The sequence below is a fragment of the Primulina eburnea genome, chromosome 1, assembly GCF_022965805.1.
Source record: "Primulina eburnea isolate SZY01 chromosome 1, ASM2296580v1, whole genome shotgun sequence".
NCBI classification, from domain to species: Eukaryota; Viridiplantae; Streptophyta; class Magnoliopsida; order Lamiales; family Gesneriaceae; genus Primulina; species Primulina eburnea.
In genome coordinates this window covers 20,514,783-20,536,489 of record NC_133101.1, presented here as the reverse complement: position 1 = coordinate 20,536,489, position 21,707 = coordinate 20,514,783, and the positions used below count along the sequence as shown (strand labels likewise).

Genomic DNA, 21,707 nt, shown 5'->3' with positions numbered 1-21,707 from the left:
GTTTATTACTGCACGTTGCATTTCATGTTGAGCCGTATTCTTCTTCGAGATAGCCTTTACTGTTGAGCTGTATCTCTTTCGAGATAAGCTATATCTTGGGGCCGCTCAGCCCTGTCTTGTGGACGCATGGACACCGAGAGTACACAGTGGCCGACGGGTCGGGAGGGCTTCGGTGGTCCGGGACATTTTAGGTCCACGTCTGTCTTGTAGTGGATGCAGTGACCCAGAGGTTGGACCGCGCGGCACTATCCACTTGGCGCCTCTAGACTGAGCATTGTTGAGATCCTTTTGTGATTCCTGTTTCTTGACTACCCCGGTATCATGATCATAGCATGTGCATTTCATATAGGTCTGTATACTCATACTTTTGTACTGGGCGTTCTTATCGCTCACGTCCTCGGTTTTGTTTATTCTTGGACACCCCATTCCCACGGGGCAGGCCTCAGGTTGGACAGCTCAGGAGGAGCAGGAGGAGGACGTTGAGTAGCTGGTTGGTTTAGTTTATCGGTATTGTTTTGATTTCGATATGGTTGTATTGGATATTTTATTTTGAGTTATTCTAGACTTCGATTGGGTTGTATAATCGGTATAGTTGTCGACTTTTTCCGCTGTTATCTCTGATTATTGTTAATTAAGTTAATTGCATGCTTAGTTTTTGATTAGTAGGTGATTCTGGAACGGGTCACTACAAAAGGTACTGCTAGTTTATCTTTATGCTTCAGAAGGTCAAATTTGGGCTTACATGGTTTTGTCGATACCAATATGGGAGGTGACCTCGATGATAGAAAATGTACCACTGGGTATGTGTTTACATTAAGTGGTACGACAGTAAGCTGGGTATCTAAGTTGCAAAAAATAGTTGCGCTTTCAACTACTGAAGCTGAGTACGTAGCAGTTACTGAAGCTAGCAAAGAGATGATATAGTTGAGATCTTTTTTGGAAGAATTGGGTCAGAAGCTTGAATGTAGCACGTTACACTGTGACAGTTAGAGTTCTATTCATTTAGGCAAAAATTCTGTTTATCATGCTAGGACAAAGAATATATAGATTAGGTATTATTTCATCATATCAGTACTGGAAGATGGAATCTTGTTGCTTAAGAAGATTCCCGGAAGTAAGAATCCAGCCGATATGCTCACAAAGGTTGTGACCATTGACAAACTGAAGTTGTGTTCAACTTCAGTTGGACTACAAGTATAAGGGATATATGAGCTACTGCATTGATGGTGTGAAGACATGATTAAAATCAATTCTTCAAGTGAGAGAATTGTTCATATTTGAACATGTGTTTCTTGATAAAAATTGCAGGCAAGAAAATTGTGCCTATGTTCACATTGCCGTCCAATGCTAACGTCCGCACTACCATCCAAATGGTGGCTAACAAAGTTTGAATTTACGTATGGTTTTCACATTTGAAGAGTTTGCTATATATAGAGATCATCTGCTCATTTTCTAGATATCCAATCCTAGCTTTCTAAGCATCCCAAGTTCAAGAGAACAACTCAAGTGAGAAGAAAAAAATTGAGTGTTATTCTTGTGTGAGTTAGAGAAATATTTTCTCGTTTATACTCGAGTTGAGATTGTAAGAGATTGAGTGTTTTATACAATTGTAATATTTGCTCTAGATAAAAAGAAGATTTGCAGTAGCTTCGTGCACGTAGCTTATATTGGGTGAACCACGTAAATCTTTGTGTTCTTGTTGATTATTTTATTTCGCAATTTTCGGTACTATATTATTATCATGGTCGCTATCGTTTCGGTGTAATTACCTAACAAAACTTTCCTAGAAAAATGGGTGAACAAAATGGGTTTCACGTTGCTGTTCCATTTTTGAAACAAGATCATCGAAAAGGAGTTCCTTGTTGATCCAAAGTCTGAGGTTGATGATCAACCTGCGGAATAATATAGAATGGGCCAGAAATGGCACTCACAATGGCCAAAAGATCTGTAAATTCTGTATTATCTAACGGTGAATATTTTCTTCTTCTGCGCTCTATATTTATATTAATGTACAGAACTCATTTTTCATATCTTCAGTGTATGTTCCATTCATCAACTCACTGAGATGATATTTGCTGCCTCTCACATAAGACATAACAAAATTCAGTCCAAAAATCATGCATTTCCTGCTCAGTTACAGTGTCAAAAGTTCTCTTGCAACATCATTTCAATCAAACATAGTAGTAAACAAAATTCGTTTGATCTCGGCAGATAAATAACATGATGCCAACTTCGGTATGTAGAAAATCGAGTGCTCAAGCCCGATATGTACCTCATGCAAGTGAAAGTTCACCAGCTGGGATTGATCTTTTCACAAGTTTAGCCCAAGACTCATTGGTTTCGGTGATAACTTTAAGAGCGAAATCCTCTATCAATGACAAAAAGAGATTTGTAAAAGCCCTGAGCAACATTGAAAAAGAATCCAAAAGAAAACGGACATATTTCTGATTAGTGTTCAAGATAATACCTTATTCGTAGGCTTGTTGCCAAGACCGAACTTGTTGGCGGGTTTTCCATCAGGAATCTTGTAGTCTCTGAACCATTCCCCGATTGCTGTGAGAGTTCCCTACGTAAAATTTTGTGATGACTTCATATGAACTGGTGAAAAACAGAAACTCAAGAATTTAAATACATTATAATCTCTCATGATATAAAGATGCAAAAGTTCATGATAATGCCAATGACATAAGCATGACTGTCGGGACTAAATTTGTAGGACGATTAAATAGTCTGAGTCTCACACCAGAGAGTTTTCATTTTGCATACCGAAAAATGCTTTTCAACGTAATCAACATCATTAACAAGTGAAGCTCTAGGACAATCCAATGAAATTGCAACAATTTTCTAGTCAATTTCCCCCTCATCAATCATAGCCAAAGCAGCCAGGGGCTTCACTTTCAACACTTGCCCGATTTTTGCCTGGCTTTGTCCTATATCAACAACATCAACTACAAGAAAATTGCCAACGACTGTTTTAGCTAGGTTGCTTGCTTGATTTCTGATTTTCCATCTTCTCAGGATATATTAAAAGAGGTTTAACTGAAGAAGGATAACTAAGAAGTTGAAAAGGATGATATGACACCAGGATCATTGCTTCCAAATGCCCCCTCAACCTCAGCATTTGCAAATGCAGGATCTTCGCATGTTTGTGGAAGCAATCCGAAGTTCCAATTAATGTTGTGTCTGCAAAAAAGTAAGAGGGATGGCTCAGTTGGCTAAACGACACATATAAACATTAAGGCACAATATAAATATCATGCTTATATCTCCTTGCTCTCTTTTCCACATTGTCTTTTGAAATCGTGCTTAATAACATGTATTACATTTAAAGGAATAGATGAATCAGATAACTATATTTTGCTTCACATTCAACAAAGTAAATTAAAAGCTCGAGCTCCATGTAAAGAAAGCCCTTTCATTTCTTTGAAGTAGCAATACATAAAAGACATCAAGGAAAAGCACATGAAAATATAAAGTGACGAAAAGGATAGAGAACGCTCTCACAGGTAATATCGAAGTTTCCCCTTCTTAGTATCTTGCTTAATGGGAGTAAAAACCTCATCAGTAGCAACCTCCATCTTTGTGCTTGATTCTTTTGGAATCTCAACAATGTAATTAAACACGCCATCACCCAAATGTAGCGGTATATCATGCCAAGGGGAAATCTACACGCCAAATAAACACAATGGTATCCATCAGCATATACATTAAACCACATTTTAGCAAGAACTTTATGCTTAACTTAAAATTGTTGGAATCCTCCTTCATAAAAAAAAAAAATTAATATTGCTGGAATCTCAAATAGAGAGAAGAAACATAAGCACACATTTTCAGACAATTTGCTTCCATTACTGACTGATCTTGCCGTTAATCACAGGTAAATTTGTTTCCAAAGTGTAAGCATTTACAAAAAAAATTGCAAATTATTTCTTTTTTGATCGATAATTTTATGTTTTTCCCATTTTTGCAAAATATTTATGTAACATGAAGAGGAGCACTTCTATGAAAATAATATGTTTTATAAAAAACAAAATGTAAGCTTTAAATTCAAAATATATAATCTTCCCAACAGTCTCAAATTCAAATCCCGAATCAAATTTCACAAATCCCAGCTCCAACAGAACAGAAATTAGTTCAAATTTCACTATTCAACCGCATAATCAAAATTAAAACCCACCAAGATCTTGTTCTAGAATCCATCTATTCAATCAAATTCCAACAATCAAACTCCAACAGTCAAACTCAGCAACAGCATCCAATAACCAATTAATCATCCTAAAATCAAGGAAAACACAATGCAACAAACTTCACATAATTTTACCTTTTTCCCAGAATTGTCGACGAAGAAAACGCGGTAGTCAAAGGTTTCTTGCTGGCCCTCTTCCTTGGTTTGAAATTGCGGATTGAAGATTGCACTGCAAGTAAATAATCTCCTCTTCAGCGTGGGCAATCTGTTGTTGCTGAAACAAAGTCTTAGGCTTCGAGGATTTCCCTTCAGAGGTACTCTTGACAGAAGAAGAGAGGCATTCAGAGTGCCGCTTGCTGACGCAATAACTCTGGCGGCCGCCATTTTTGTCTGCTGATGAATACTTCAATCAATTATTTATTCAAAGAAAATAACATTTTCACTCAAGTGTATCTGAAACTTCGTGGAGCTGATATATGTTTAAGAATTTAACATATTTTTAAAAAAATTTACGAAATTTTGTAGATTTATTTAATTTATTATAGTTATTCTCATGATATTTGTGTTTTAAAATTATGTATAAAACACAATGCTACTGCTCCTCTTCACTTTTAAGACACTGATCTTTGTCGTAAAACAACCGACCCGTGATTTATTTCTTTAGGTTGCTTATGTTTCTAAAGCTGTTAGCCAGTATATATAGGCGCCGATGTTCTCTGGAGAGTTGGCCATTTGACCGTATGGGCTAAAAGGCTCTTTCTGTCCTGCGTATGAGTAGTAGTAGAATGCATGGAACTACGTAGCCGCCAAGAGAGTAAGCAAAATGTCATGTTCCAACACTATCTTGGCGCGTCTTTTCCTGATCAAGTCTCAGAACAAATTCTGCAATTGTGCAGCTCAAACGGGTATGTCCCATGTTCTTTATATTTGAAGTTACACGGTCTGCATTTGCACTTTAAGTAACCGAGTATTTCTAAGCTGCTAAACAAACATATAGTCCTATTTTAGCACTCAAAACACTTGAAAATTCTGGACTTTACTAAGTCGAAAACAGGTAGGTGCAGAATGCAAATTGTTGAGATCAGAAATCAAGAATCTGTTTATATGCACTCTCTGATTTGTTACAAGATCTTGCTGACTTATTTGTTACATCTCTGCAGACAAAAATTTAGACCTCGATGCAATATTCGTATACACGAGACACGGACAGATGACATCTCTTATCTCACGAAACCGTCCAAACTCTCCTATATTTGCATTTACAAATGATAGCAACACCAGCACGAGGCTTAATTAACTTGCAGTAGGGCCTAACTCTGATTCTTGTCGATCGATCTTTCGGATGATATGGAAGCTAATATCCAAAGATCCATCGAACTTTTGAAGACTAAAGGGCTTATAAAGGAAGACGATATTGTGTTAGTGGTCTCGAATTGAATATCATCCCGACTTCGCCTGCAGAAACTGTGTTTCAATTTATTCAAGTGAAAACTATACATGAATCATGATTATTATTGGAATTAAAACGTTCCTTGAAGCATATTTCGACCATACGTCATTTCCAACAATATATATACTTATTTTCACGAATGCATGTATCAATATAAATCAGCTATATATGATTATAATTGCCCCCTAGCTATGCTCCGGCCCAGGTTCTTTAATCCTAGGAATCCGAACCAAACAGCACGTACACGATTCCAGTTCCGGTTTCTTGGAACGATGGTCGGGTTTATACAATATTTTGGAAATCATATGTCTACCCTAAGCATATTTCATTCCAATTGTTTCTCTAATGACGAAATAAAACAAATAACGAAAGAATTAATATGTTATAATCATGTGATATTACGGGAGCTTGATGATTATAACTATTGAGTTAATCAAATTAATAATAATTTCTTATTAACCAAGATTGTAAAATAAATATAAATAAAATAATCCAAATGGATGCATGGATGAGCGGGATTTGGATTGAATTATATATGGTATCACATGAATATCTGACAATTATACAGGGACAATAACAAATAATCATATTCATAACATCATCAAAAGGTCGAGGTCGGATTTGATGTGGTGAAACACGGTAGAGTTGGCGAAACTAAGAAGATAGCCGGTGCTGCTCTGTCAAGCCAACAGTTAAGGATAGACATCAAATATCGTAACCCTGTGATGGCACTGGGGCGCCACAGAAACTAACTTCTCATGGCCGAAGCAATCTCCAAGACAGACCCTGGCCATGGATATCGCGTCTCAACCAAACTCTCAGAGGATAGTGTTCATGAGTCAATTCCCCTAGACCTTAGTGCCCCCCACTTAGGTTACAGACCCTCGCAACCGAGTCCGGCAAACAAAATTGATGGAAACTCATTTATAAAGAACAAATTATTTTTCAAATACTCGATGTGGGAACACAAGCAAAAGGTGATTTGGAGAGAGGTTTATTTTTTCCCCGCATTTATTGCACTTAACCATGTTTTAAAAAATTATTGTTATCCATAATCATCTTATAAATTATTATTTTAACAGCTTATAAACTACATCAAACACTTTTAAGTCTCGGGTTCACGTATAGTCATGGACTTACACATGGTCTCCCCCGCTACATGCATACCACTATGCTCTCACCTACACGCCTTAACACTCTCCAAAGCATGTTCGTGGCCCCCTTAATGGATAAATACATGGCATGGGTGTCTACCTCATAATTCAAATCCTAAAATATACATGGATTTGGCATGGATCGATATGTGTTGGGTCCATATCCACACATAGCTAAAAACATTTTTGATGTAACCAAATAAAATCGTTATATGCATTAAGAAAATTCAGGGAATACCCATAATGTTAGATCTTTATATGCAGATGTCTCTCTTGCGAACCTTATGAATAATGTAGTGGATCGTCATTTGTGTCACAAATAAAACATTAGAGACACTGAAGATTACCCGGTGAAAATCCTCTTACACTCAAGTAAGCACTATCCAAAGCTAGAGAAAATAAAAAACTTTTGATAGCTAAATGAGGAGACCTACCTCAAAGTGCATTTGATCAATCTATTTGTAGACAATTTAAAGGTGGGAAATGAGCTTGAGAATTCACGGTGTTATAATAGTCGGACACGAAACTCGGAACCAGTCTGGTCGGATCGGAACGGTCTAAAAATTACTGAACTGGTCCAAGATCGAATTGGTTCCAAGATTATTCGATCCAGGATTTAAATCTTGGAAGCGGGTTCCAATTCCGGCACCACCCGATCCGGAATCGGAACAAGAACCGTGGAACTGATAGGCATGCCTAACACGCGCCTTCCCATTAATGATAATTTATAAATAATTATTCACTAAAATAATTAAAGTAATCCAACACAAAAAATTATTATAAATGAAAATTCCTAAATTTTAACATATATTCTGAATCATTAATATATTAATTGAGTTAACTGCAAAAAATATTATAAAATAAATGGATTGTAAAAAAAAAGGGGGGAAATATGAACCATACGATAAATTGTTTAACTAGAATAACAACTGTTGTCGTATATGTTCAGCTAGATAGATTATTTATTAAAATAAATTGTAGTCAAAATATAACTCAAACAAAAATTCATAAAAATAATATTATATTGATATATAGGTTTATGATTCAAATTCAAATACAGGTTTCTTTATTAAAAATAAATAAAATACAAGTTAAGATATATTTAAGGGTAAATTTGCTTTAAATCACAACACTCAAATTTAAATTTGCATCAAGTTTCTATCAGAAAATTTATGTGTGTGGGGTCCATGATCCACAACAATATGTATTTGCACTCTCTGAGCCCACATGTTTTTTATCGGATGAAAATCGGTACATAATATTAAAAATATGATCCTAATATATGATATTTGAGTACCACTGTTTCAGATCATATACTAATATATGATTTCTGAGTACTCAAACATGTACAACAAATATTGGCATTAATGACATATTTATCTTATAGGATGAAAATCAGTACAAAGTATTAAAAATATGATACTAATATTTGATATTTGAGCACCAACTGTTAAACATCTGATACTAATATATGATTTTTATGTGCCCAAAGACGTGTACAAATACCGATATTAATAAAGTTATTCTAATTTTATCCGTAAAATTTTATCTTAAACAATTGATTATCAAATATCATTTATCAGTATCACATTTTCAATGTTTTGTACCGATTTTCATCTGAAAAAACAAATGTTTCACTAATACCAATATTTTTTTGTAGATGCTAGTATCGAGGGAAATACATTGGACGAGAGACTATTTAGCTTAAAGCTGAAAAATTTGGAAAGCCTGGTGTTTACTCAATGATTGATCAAAAACCGCAAGTGGAACACAACATGTTAAAATTGATGAAAGAGGATCAGTTATGTGACGTCCCGAAAATATGAGATCCACATGAGCCACGTGCGTGCAAGTTATTAAATTCCTTATGTATTTTATTAACTGGTTTTAATTCATGCATTTATTTAATTTTTAAAGCATTCATTTAAGTTTAAATGGAGCTTTAGCTATGCATGATTTATTTAAATGCATTGGTTTCAATTATCGATTTTTATGTGATGCACGTTAAAATATTTTTCGAGTTTTATGTTCAGGCGATTATTCGAGGCAAAATCGAGGAAAAGACCGGTGACGATTTTTAGCAATTTAAAACATGGTATTTTATTTTAAGTTGAGGATGTGGAATTTTAAAGGATTTATTAAGTTTTAGTATTTTAAAGTCTTATTTATGTAATGAGTGAGTTAAGAGTTTAAAACTTTTAAAATTAGTGTGTAATTATTTTAATTGAAGAGTTTTATTAAATTAGTGTGTGTTAAACTTTTATTATTATTTAATTAGTTAATTTAGCTATAATTTCTCCTAATTAAAAACACACACACATGTTTCACACATTCACACACACTTACACGTTTTTACACACACTAAAACACACAACACACCCTACATACCTTATTTTCAGATTTTAAAAGAGAGAAAAACCTAGGGTTCCTATTTTCAGCAGCCGCCCCCTTCCCCTTTAATTTCCAGCGAGTTTTCGGCAACTTTATAGCAAGATAATCGAGTCACCATCGTTCCGGATCAATCCTCGCGCCATCTCCGCTTCGGTATCGTCGTTACGGTATTTTTAAATATCAAAAGGCACGTATATTCTGTTCTTGATGCGTCGATCATGTCATATTATGCGTGCGTTGTTATTTTTGCGTAAAACCTTTTGTATGATGCGTAAGAGTTTGAGCAATTACGTGGGGATCACTTTTGAAACACTTTTCAGATCTATAATTTTCGTTTTTACTGTTCCGGTGAAAACTGCGATTTTTCGGTTCATATTTGGAGAAACTTTCAACTAAAAAATTGTAGAACTTTTCGATGCCTTTGATTTGATATAAAATTCGAGATTTTTGGACGAAAATGAGCGAGTTATGATGTTTTCCGCGAGACTGCTCAAACTGAAACTTTCAGAAAATTTTGGATTGATTCGTTTCTTGAAGTTTTATGTTGCAGGCTTCGTTGGGGGTTCGACGGGTGATCGTTGCTGCATATAGGTACTTTGTCATGTTGTTTGGGATGTCACTAATGGTTCGTTTCGTGTCAAAAGGCACTAAGTTGAACCAAGAGTCATAGGAAGAAACCTTGTGCCGAATTTTGAGTCATGTCGTTGTCATTGATGATTAATTGCTCTTGGGGAAATTTTAATGTTTACTCGGGTTTGGTATAATACCTTAGTGTTCTAAGAAGTGTCTCGTGGTGACGTTCATAGTCCGAGGAATCGAGTCTAGAAGATGAAGCAAAACATGTTCAGAATTTCCTAAGTTTCGACTGACAGTAGCTGCACGGACCCTTCCACGGACCCTGACACGGGGTCCGTGCCTTTGATTCTTTTCGGAGCCTTTCTCCAGAGTCTGCACGGACCTCCACCCGGACCCTGACACGGGGTCCGTGCCTTCGTTCTTCCGGAGTGTTATTTTCTCCAGAGTCTACACGGACCTTGACCCGGAACCTGGCACGGGGTCCGTGTCCACCCTACTTTCCAGACCCTTTTACCCGAGTCTACACGGACCCCTACACGGATGTAGGCACGGGGTCTGTGTCCTTCATATTTTGGGGAAAATCTTATAGTATGCTTTGAGGTTCGATGTCATGGTTTAGTACAACGATTTACGAGGTCGAGTCATGGGAAATTTTATAATGTTCTAAGTAATGAATGAACTTGAGAGTAAGTATGATTGGTACGTCTAAGTATGCAAGTTAAGTATGTGAATTCAAGTTAGTATGTGCAGCAGCGACGGCCCCGATCGAAGTCCAACGAATCCCTCAACACCAAGTAAGTATGTATGGCGTGCAAGAAAATATTTTAAGTTTTTGAGGTATGCTAAATGTCTTGTGACCAAATTATGAATGGGTTTGGAAGTCGGTGAACGTGGCCGAGGACCTCTCCACCCCGTTAAATTATGAACGGGTTAGATCATGGTTGGGAAGCGTTAAATTATGAACAGCGACCAACCAGCCCGTTAAATTATGAGCGGGGATCTCATGTATGTGGCAGTGGATACGTCCCTGTCAGTCCAGTACTGTGGTTTGTCTGATCAGGCGTTTATTATGTATGGGTCACTTGCTTTGAAACATCCTCTACGCAAAATGATGAAGTATGTATGTTCAAGTATGCAGTATGTTTATGAAAAGTTTATGTTGATGGCACGTTTAGGCATGTACGTATGTACGTTCAAGTTCATTATGCAAGTTCAAGTTTCAAGTTATGTATATCCTATTTTAAAGTTGCATGCGATCTTATTATGTAGTATTCGCTATTTCCCAGTTTATACGTGTTGAGTCTTTAGACTCACTAGACTTGATCGATGCAGGTGAGTATGTTGATGAGGAGTCAGGAGGTGGCGACCAAGGGGCAGGTTGGACTGAGCGGCAGGCTAAACCCGAGGACCGCCCATGTTATTTTAAGATTTTTATGCAAGTTTAAAATACTCTGATTCTATGACTTGACGAGAGTGTTTTGAGCAAATATTTTGTTGGCAAATTTTATTTGTGAAGTTTGATTTCAAATATTTTTATGAACGATGAGTTGACGACCGTATGGATTTTATATTTAAGAAAATTTTTAATTTTTTCGCAAATTTTAAGTAGTAAAGAATACGGTACGCGACAATTGGTATCAGAGCCAGGTTCTTGTAAAGGGTTACGCTTACTGCCAGTCGCAAGAAGCTCACAAAGTCACACCTCAAGTCCGTAAGTTTTAAAATTTTAAATTATTTCATGTATTAAGCATTCAAGTCATGATTTCAGCATGTGCGTATTTTAATGTAACCACGGGTATGTTTACATGACATACGTTTTAGAGTACATGTTTATCTGTCGTTATGAATTGAGATTGGATCCTTAAAACTTTTATGCATGTTACGACATGAAATGAGAAATTATTTAATTTTCTTGCATGCTGGTGAGGTGGAATTGGACGAGCAAGAATTTTGCTTTTGGGCGTCTGGAAAAGTTGGAAATGATTTGTCTATATTAATTTTTGGTTAGTAATACTGATGTTATACTTGTGGGTAATAAGTTAAACTTGACAATTACGAATGCTTTTGGGACTTGTAGATTTTCTAAGAAATTACTGATGGTTTGTGGTTGCTAGCTGAGTTGCTATTTGAGAAGTCCATGTAAGGATTAATTATTTGAGACTATGACGATATTTGGAAGTATACAAGCATAGAATCTATTTAGGATGCATGCTCCCCCTAGTTGGATTTAAGGATTTAATTGCACGAATTGAGAATTTTAAGGACCTAGTGGTAATGACCAATAGTTTCAGGACCTAAGTGCAAAGATAAAAATCCAAAGGGACTAGTTTCGAAGTTATCGTTTGGGATTAAATTCCGAGTTTCGAGGATTTTAAGGTTTAATGAGACTAAAATCGAAGATTTTATGGGGGACCGGAAATGCAAATTTTGAAGAGTTGTAGGGCCAAAAATGTAAGTTCGAAAACTTTAAGAGTCAAATTGCAAATTCAGAAAATTTTGGGGATTAAATTCGAATTTTTGAGGAACACTTGGGTTAAATCAGTAAATCTCGAGGCTATGAGAATTGAATTTGGGTCTAATAAGCTTAAAATTTTTGAATTTTATGTTGCGAGGAACTTACACAATGGAATTAAGAACACCAAGAACTTATTGGTAAATGTGGAATTTCCGAAATTTAGGACAAACTGGATAATTTTGAGGAAATAATGAATTAATGCTACAATTTTAAGGAATTTGGGGGACTAGTTTAGCAGTAAGTGAGAATTGAATGGTTTAAATGATAGGAATTTTCGATGATTTAAGCTCGAAGGGATCATTAGAACCTTGAAGTATCTGGGTTATAATATTATAAGAAATGGTAATCAAGGGGATTGTAAGATGAATCGACATTGGGCTCGAAAAGTTAAGCGTTAGTGAATTAATGTTGCGGCAAATTTAAAATTCAAGGTGATAACGATTTGAGGTAAAGTTGATCGGTTAGCTAAGTTATAAGAGTAGACATTGAGTTAGCAAAAAAAAAAAAATTGGGAACTTAAGTTGATGTGTCATAAGTTTTAGTCATGATTGTAACAGTTAAGCTTGTACCTTTGTTGGAATTTGATCTTTCTAGAAGGCTGGGTATGGTTGATAATTAGGTTATTTGATAGACGACGCATGTAAGAATTGAGGTAGACATCTTGTCTTGGGAAATTTTTGTAGGTTATTGAGAAACTTGAGAATAAGCGAATATGTGTGTTGGAATTATGTTATCCAAAACTATTTGGGCTGCGTAAGGTTGAATTTCAAATTTATGGGATATTTGCTCATACGGAATTTTTGGGTGAAATAAAAACAAAGGGAATTATTGGTGTTCAACATAAGTTATCAATAAATGAATATTAAGATTTTTATTGAGTAAGAAATCTACAAGCTTGATCTGGGGATTCTAGAATTCTGTGGGTTATAAGTGGAGTTGAATTATTAGAGTTAGTCCATTATTAATAAAGGAAGCTTATTAAGTTTTATACGCTAGAATTAATTGAGTATTGAGGATACGTCTAAGTGGGACATTCGTTCCAATGAGGAAGGTTCAAGTGTCTTAGGCTTTAACTATATTGTAATCGTGAAGAAAATGGTTTAAGCTTGTGATTGATGCTAGAAAGTTTTTATTATTTAAGGAGAGGATCGATATTATATATTTTGGGGTTTTACGGATTTATGTTACTCGAAACTAAAAGTTGGCAACAATTTTATATTTGAGACGTACTCGTAAATAACTAAGTCATGTAAGTTTGTACCGTAAGGTAAATATTCGATTCAAGGATTGTAGGCCAATATTATTATGGGGATTAAGATAAGATTTAACTTGTAAGTGTATTGCGGAGGATGGAAGTTGATCAGTAACCGTTGGTGCTAAGACCTCTTAGGTTGGACTGCATAAATGCTAATGTAATAGGTCGTTGACATTACATGTATAGTATAAAGAAGGTAAGATACGATAAGTTTGAACCTTCATTTATAATATTGAGAACGACGAGAAAAGTCCGAATTCGAGGTCGTAGTAAAGTAAACTAAGTTACCATAAGTCGTTTTAAGCTGTGATTCACAAACGAGATTTTTGGTAGGTAATTTAATTAAGGATTGAAGAGACGTAAGGACAACATAAGATTTAATTTTATTCAGAGTAGCGCAGCGTTAGCGTGGATCGTTGGGATGCTAGAATTAAGAATCTAACTTTTGGATTATCGAGGATAAGCGAATTTCGGGGACGAAATTCAAATTAAGGGGGATAGATTGTGACGTCCCGAAAATATAAGATCCACATGAGCCACGTGCGTGCAAGTTATTAAATTCCTTATGTATTTTATTAACTGGTTTTAATTCATGCATTTATTTAATTTTTAAAGCATTCATTTAAGTTTAAATGGAGCTTTAGCTATGCATGATTTATTTAAATGCATTGGTTTCAATTATCGATTTTTATGTGATGCACGTTAAAATGTTTTTCGAGTTTTATGTTCAGGCGATTATTCGATGCGAGATCGAGGAAAAGACCGGTGACGATTTTTAGCAATTTAAAACATGATATTTTATTTTAAGTTGAGGATGTGGAATTTTAAATGATTTATTAAGTTTTAGTATTTTAAAGTCTTATTTATGTAATGAGTGAGTTAAGAGTTTAAAACTTTTAAAATTAGTGTGTAATTATTTTAATTGAAGAGTTTGATTAAATTAGTTTGTGTTAAACTTTTATTATTATTTAATTAGTTAATTTAGCTATAATTTCTCCTAATTAAAAACACACACACATGTTTCACACACTCACACACACTTACACGTTTTTACACACACTAAAACACACAACACACCCTACATACCTTATTTTCAGATTTTAAAAGAGAGAAAAACCTAGGGTTCCTATTTTCAGCAGCCGTCCCCTTCCCCTTTAATTTCCAGCGAGTTTTCGGCAACTTTATAGCAAGATAATCGAGTCACCATCGTTCCGGATCAATCCTCGCGCCATCTCCGCTTCGGTATCGTCGTTACGGTATTTTTAAATATCAAAAGGCACGTATATTCTGTTCTTGATGCGTCGATCATGTCATATTATGCGTGCGTTGTTATTTTTGCGTAAAACCCTTTGTATGATGCGTAAGAGTTTGAGCAATTACGTGGGGATCACTTTTGAAACACTTTTCAGATCTATAATTTTTGTTTTTACTGTTCCGGTGAAAACTGAGATTTTTCGGTTCATATTTGGAGAAAACTTTCAACTAGAAAATTGTATAAATTTTCGATGCCTTCGATTTGATATAAAATTCGAGATTTTTGGACGAAAATGAGCGAGTTATGATGTTTTCCGCGAGACTGCTCAAACTGAAACTTTCAGAAAATTTTGGATTGATTCGTTTTTTGAAGTTTTATGTTGCAGGCTTCGTTGGGGGTTCGACGGGTGATCGTTGCTGCATATAGGTACTTTGTCATGTTGTTTGGGATGGTCACTAATGGTTCGTTTCGTGTCAAAAGGCACTAAGTTGAACCAAGAGTCATAGGAAGAAACCTTGTGCCGAATTTTGAGTCATGTCGTTGTCATTGATGATTAATTGCTCTTGGGGAAATTTTAATGTTTACTCGGGTTTGGTATAATACCTTAGTGTTCTAAGAAGTGTCTCGTGGTGACGTTCATAGTCCGAGGAATCGAGTCTAGAAGATGAAGCAAAACATGTTCAGAATTTCCTAAGTTTCGACCGACAGTAGCTGCACGGACCCTTCCACGGACACTGATACGGGGTCCGTGCCTTTGTTTCTTTTCGGAGCCTTTCTCCAGAGTCTGCACGGACCTCCACCAAGACCCTGACACGGAGTCCGTGCCTTCGTTCTTCCGGAGTGTTATTTTCTCAAGAGTCTACACGGACCTTGACCCGGACCCTGGCACGGGGTCCGTGTCCACCCTTCTTTCCGGACCCTTTTACCCGAGTCTACACGGACCCCTACACGGATGTAGGCACGGGGTCCGTGTCCTTCATATTTTGGGGAAAATCTTATAGTATGCTTTGAGGTTCGACGTCATGGTTTAGTACAACGATTTACGAGGTCGAGTCATGGGAAATTTTATAATGTCCTAAGTAATGAATGAACTTGAGAGTAAGTATGATTGGTACGTCTAAGTATGCAAGTTAAGTATGTGAATTCAAGTTAGTATGTGCAGCAGCGACGGCCCCGATCGAAGTCCAACGAATCCCTCAACACCAAGTAAGTATGTATGGCGTGCAAGAAAATATTTTAAGTTTTTGAGGTATGCTAAATGTCTTGTGACCAAATTATGAATGGGTTTGGAAGTCGGTGAACGTGGCCGAGGACCTCTCCACCCCGTTAAATTATGAACGGCGACCAACCAGCCCGTTAAATTATGAGCGGGGATCTCATGTATGTGGCAGTGGATATGTCCCTGTCAGCCCAGTACTGTGGTTTGTCTGATCAGGCGTTTATTATGTATGGGTCACTTGCTTTGAAACATCCTCTACGCAAAATGATGAAGTATGTATGTTCAAGTATGCAGTATGTTTATGAAAAGTTTATGTTGATGGCACGTCTAGGCATGTACGTATGTACGTTCAAGTTCATTATGCAAGTTCAAGTTTCAAGTTATGTATGTCCTATTTTAAAGTTGCATGCGATTTTATTATGTAGTATTCGCTATTTCCCAGTTTATACGTGTTGAGTCTTTAGACTCACTATACTTGATCGATGCAGGTGAGTATGTTGATGAGGAGTCAGGAGGTGGCGACCAAGGGGCAGGTTGGACTGAGCGGCAGGCTAAACCCGAGGACCGCCCATGTTATTTTAAGATTTTTATGCAAGTTTAAAATACTCTGATTCTATGACTTGACGAGAGTGGTTTGAGCAAATATTTTGTTGGCAAATTTTATTTGTGAAGTTTGATTTCAAATATTTTTATGAACGATGAGTTGACGACCGTATGGATTTTATATTTAAGAAAATTTTTAATTTTTCCGCAAATTTTAAGTAGTAAAGAATACGGTACGCGACAAGTTAAGGTGCTCTAATGCGCAAGAGAAGTTTTAAAATTGTTTTTCAAGAAGAAAAATCGAGCACCTCTACTAAGATGTGTAGCAAATACAAAACACAATATATGTCATACATAGAGTGTTTAGAAATGTACCTATCAATCACAAGGATTGATTATGGCTCCAACTAAGTTGTAAACAACTTAGCTCTTGATGGTAGACAATCTACAAGCTTCACCGTGCTTTTGGAATCCTTTCTTCAAAATTAGATTCACCGCTAACAAGGTAGATCCACTCTAATTTTGCACTAAAAAAATTAGAGCATTTTTCTTTGAGAAGTATGTGCTTTCATCAACAATTGAAGAAGCAAGAAAATGGTGGAGAATGAAATGAAAATTTTGTTCATGGTGAGGGGAGGAGAGAAGGAGGAGTGATTTTCTTGGTTGTGGAAAAAGTTGAAGCAAAAAGTTGCATGTCATGCCTTGGATATTGAAAAATATGCCTCCAACCCTTCACCTCCCTTGCATGCCTTCTACTTGGGCTTGTAACAATTACAAGGCCCATGGACTTTAATTTAAATGTCTCAAACACATTTGAGTCAATTTAAACTTTACTTGATTTTACTCAAGCCCAATAGTTTAATAATTATTTCTAATTGGGCTCTACAAGGCCCATGAGTGTTTAATTAATCCAACACTTGAATTAATTTTATTATTTGGACTCTACTAGGTCCACTAGTATTTAATTAATTCAACACTTGAATTAATTTAATTTAGTCCATAATAATGTATATGAAAATCACAATTTTCAAATACATTACTCGTTTGGCCAACTTTTAATTTAGGAACACTTCCTCAAATTAAAAGGTACATTCTCCTTATAGAAGTCATACTTCTATTTTAATTTACGCTTATAAACTCCTTTATAAGCCGTTTAACACATTGAACTATTTTACTTCTCAACGGGATCTAGAAAGTTAGCACTTGTGTGACCCTCAATGGTTCATTGATACAACTAGCCGTGAGTTCACATCTCCATGTGATTCGGACTAAACATGTCCTTATACGAGCATACCCCAATTGCTCCATTCTTACTTATCAACTCCTTGATAACAAGAACGTCAGAACTCAAGTCTGATAATACCCAACCAAGCATGTTAAACGCCTAGCAGCATCGCTTACATGATTCCCTAGGTATCAAATGATAGTGCCTGCAAGAACCATTTAATTATGGTTAGCGTACAGTACGGTCCCTTCAACTCATATATCCTGACCGATTCGACAACCATTGGTATATCGAGAGTTGTCAATGAATCGATACTATGTGTCATGTCGTAGTTGAATTGATGATGTAATCTATGAAACCCCTTTCATAATTACCATCATATTCTGATCAGAGATTTCATACTACATACACATAGGATATCCATACCCGAAGGTAAGCGGTGAATCCCCGACTACAATGCATCGACTCCTATATGTTTCAACAAAGCACCCAACCTTGCCACCTGATGACCCCATATGAGTCCGTAAACAAGTCAAAGTACAATGCTAGCATATAGAGTCTCAATGTTGTCCCGGATCATAAAGACTAATGGTGTACAACCATAAACTAAGACGTTTTCACTCGATAAGTGAGAACCACTTGGAAAGTCCTTTATGGAGGGTTGTTCAGTCCACTCTACAAGGAGCCCTATCTGCATGTTCGGATATCACAATGTCCCTTACCAATGAAACATGGTACTCACATCGCAGATACTAGTCTCGAACTCGAGCGGCTTATATCCTTCTTAGCGGCGGCTGAATCGACTAGGAACTGTTTAGAATATACAGTATTTCAAATATGAGTTTCATGATACTCATTATATGAGCATCTCATATTCTTTCTACTATTTGTATATTCAAGGACTTTATCTATGCAACTAGAATGGGTATACAGATAAAGAAGTGCCAAAACAATAATTTCAAATATTATTAAAATAAAGACTGTTTATACATAGAGTTTCATTGTGAACACTCGGCCAACAATTGGCTCGACGTGTACCTACTCTAACAATTGATGAGAAGGGCAAGACGAAAATGAGGGATCATCCGGAACAACGACGAGAAAAAATGCGAGTGATTGAGGAATGTCACTCCTAAATTTATATATGTAAAGGTAAGCGAATCATGTGAGCTTTGATTTTTCATCATCAAAAGAAACAAATAGTCTTTTTTAATCTAAATAGTTATTTTTTTAAAAAAGGACCGATCCAGAGCTGGAGCTGGATCCAGGCGAGTTTCATGACTCGGACCATAATCGGCTACAATGGGGCCCGTTAAGGGTCGATATTTTTCCGACCAAATCCCAGCCCGTGGCCAGGTCTTTCGACGGGTTTTCCCACTGAAATGCAATAAAGTTGCGATCACAGTTTGTTCTTTCCCCCACTCATGGCCCACAACCCTTTAAAAATATTGTAATTTTATGTCTTCGAAAGCATTTTCTTGAATATCAGATAAGAGATGGCCCCAACTGCAACTATGCTCATACTACGCCGGCACACCAGACCGATGTCGCAGGCATCATCGACATCTCAGGCTTCATCGTCTGAGCCAATTTTCTGGGTGAAACTTGTTAAGATTTGGACATGTGTTTTTTCGACCAAAAAATTAGGCAAGAAAATTGTGACTATGTTCACATTGTCGTCCAATATGAACATCCACACTATTGTCCAAATGATGGCTAGAAACGTTTGAATTTACATCCGACTTTCACATTTGAAGAGTTTGCTATATATAGAACTCATTTGTTCATTTTCTAGATATCCAATCCTAGCTTTCTAAGCATCCCAAGTTCAAGAGTGCAACTCAAGTGAGAAGAAAAAAATTGAGTATTATTCTTTTGTGAGGTAAAGAAAATATATACTCGCTTATACTCGAGGTTGAGATTGTGAGAGATTGAGTGTTGTATACAATTGTAATATTTTCTCTCTATAATAAAGATTTGAAGTAGTTCCATGGATGTAGCTATTCTGGATTACCGAATGATGGGCTGATGTTGTTAGCACTGAAGCATATCTGATCAATGACTAAGCTATCAGAACAAAGCTTGATCCGAAATCAAAGAAGTGTTTCTTTATTGGTTATGGTTATAATGAGTTTGGTTATTGTAGAAGTCATTAATAGCTAGGAAAAAACAAACAATTAATATAAGGAAACAAAACAAACAAAGTGACATGTATTAATGAATATCATTTATTGAGATGAGTATATAGATGTAATTAATGAATATTATTTATTGAAGATAAGAACATATATGTAAATTTATAATTCAAACTCGTATATTTATAATATTAATAATTAATATAATAATAATAATAATAATAATAATAATAATAATAATAGTAATAAATAGATAGAAAGATAGATAGATAGATTATAATCTCTCATGATATAAAGATGCAAAAGTTCATGATAAAGCCAATGACATAAGCATGACTGTTGGGACTAAATTTGTAGGAAGATTAAATAGTCACGCCAAAGAGTGTTCATTTTGCATACCGAAAAATGCTTTTCAACGTCATCAACATCATTAACAAGTGAAGCTCTAGGATAATCCAATGAAATTGCAACAAATTTCCAGTCAAGTTCCCCCTCATTAATCATAGCCAAGCAGACAGGGGCTTCACTTTCAACGCTTGCCCGATTTTTGCCTGGCTTTGTCCTATCTCAACATCAACTACAAGAAAATTGCCAACGACTGTTTTAGCTAGGTCGCTTGCTTTATTTCTGATTTTCCATCTTCTCAGGATATATTAAAATAGGTTTAACTGAAGAAGGATAACTATGAAGTTGAAAAGGATGATATGATACCAGGTTTAATTGAAGAAGGATAACTATAAATTAAAAGCTCGAGCTCCACGTAAAGAAAGCCCTTTCATTTCTTTGAAGGAGCAATACATAAAATACATTAAGAAAAAGCACATGAAAATATAAAGTGACGAAAAGCATATATAGAGAACACTCTCACGGGTAATATCGAAGTTCCCCCTTCTTAGTATCTTGCTTAATGTGAGTAACAACCTCCATCTTTGTGCTCTTGGTTCGCCGGAACGGCCGTTATGCGGCCGGAACGGGCGGAACGGAACGAGAACGGTGGCCACCGTTCCAAAGTTCCAGGCCAAATCGTTTATTGTTTTGTAGCGGCGTTCTGCGACGTTTTAGCGGCCGCATAACGGGAAAGCGGAACGGAATCGGCGGAACGGAACGGAACGCAAGCTGCGACGGTTTTGTTTTGAACCGTCGCTAATAGCGACGTTTTTATGAATTTAGCGACGGTTTTGTAAACCGTCACCAATTTCATCAGCGAAGGTTTTATTAAAATCGTCGCTAATATAGCGACGGTTTGAATAAAAAAATAAAAAAAGGTTCACGGATTCAAGATTCCGTGATGTGAGATGGTGAATCTTGAGTCTTCTTCCCGCTGCATTACTAGTTGTAGGCTTGTAGTAATTATGGTCATGGTTCGCCGGAACGGAACGGGAACGGTGACCACCGTTCCAAAGTTCCAGGGCAATCGATAAATTCAAATGACAGATAATTATGGATCGATGAGTTACAATTGGAACTCTCAGCATGTTGGGTATGATTCGACTGGATATCAATAAGGTGGATATGGATATCAGGGTAATTATAATTCTACACACGATTCTTTTGATAGATCATTTGATTTTTCAATATCAGGTACACATAGAATTAGACATCGTGGATTTGATTATGGGTCGTCTCAGTATATTGGTGATAGATACAATGAATCTTCATCATCTATATGGCGTGGTGTTGGACGTCATGGTCCCGAGTATAGATCTTCAAGTACAGCTGATAGTTCTACTGTGTATCGTGGATTCGGATACTATAATCGTCGTGACGAAACACTATTACAAAATCAGTCATCCCATTCTAATG

At 36.3% G+C, this 21,707-nt stretch overlaps 2 protein-coding genes across 2 annotated transcripts; both read right to left on the bottom strand.

The window, feature by feature from the left end:
- Positions 1 to 1,780: 1,780 nt before the first annotated feature.
- On the bottom strand, positions 1,781 to 20,595 carry LOC140828982 (soluble inorganic pyrophosphatase 6, chloroplastic-like). Its single transcript, XM_073191906.1, has 3 exons — positions 20,304 to 20,595; positions 2,468 to 2,566; positions 1,781 to 2,366 (listed from the first exon to the last, which is right to left on the bottom strand). Exons 1-3 carry the CDS (start codon positions 20,406 to 20,408, stop codon positions 2,274 to 2,276), a joined length of 297 nt encoding a protein of 98 aa, XP_073048007.1. The 5' UTR covers positions 20,409 to 20,595; the 3' UTR covers positions 1,781 to 2,273.
- LOC140828975 (soluble inorganic pyrophosphatase 6, chloroplastic-like) lies at positions 2,562 to 4,619 on the bottom strand. Its single transcript, XM_073191893.1, has 4 exons — positions 4,322 to 4,619; positions 3,505 to 3,665; positions 3,083 to 3,183; positions 2,562 to 2,948 (listed from the first exon to the last, which is right to left on the bottom strand). Exons 1-4 carry the CDS (start codon positions 4,568 to 4,570, stop codon positions 2,845 to 2,847), a joined length of 615 nt encoding a protein of 204 aa, XP_073047994.1. The 5' UTR covers positions 4,571 to 4,619; the 3' UTR covers positions 2,562 to 2,844.
- Positions 20,596 to 21,707: the final 1,112 nt, after the last annotated feature.

Bases quoted from the DNA above. Each gene is read 5' to 3' on its own strand.
- LOC140828975 (XM_073191893.1), bottom strand. From the start codon at position 4,570: ATGGCGGCCGCCAGAGTTATTGCGTCAGCAAGCGGCACTCTGAATGCC. The intron at 3,666-4,321 runs GTAAAATTATGT...TTTGGCGTGTAG, and splicing joins TCGACAATTCTGGGAAAAAG to ATTTCCCCTTGGCATGATAT. The intron at 2,949-3,082 runs GTGTCATATCAT...ATTTTCTTGTAG, and splicing joins ATTTGGAAGCAATGATCCTG to TTGATGTTGTTGATATAGGA.
- LOC140828982 (XM_073191906.1), bottom strand. From the start codon at position 20,408: ATGATTAATGAGGGGGAACTTGACTGGAAATTTGTTGCAATTTCATTG. The intron at 2,567-20,303 runs GTATGCAAAATG...AATTTTACGTAG, and splicing joins ACGTTGAAAAGCATTTTTCG to GGAACTCTCACAGCAATCGG. The intron at 2,367-2,467 runs GTATTATCTTGA...TCATTGATAGAG, and splicing joins GCAACAAGCCTACGAATAAG to GATTTCGCTCTTAAAGTTAT.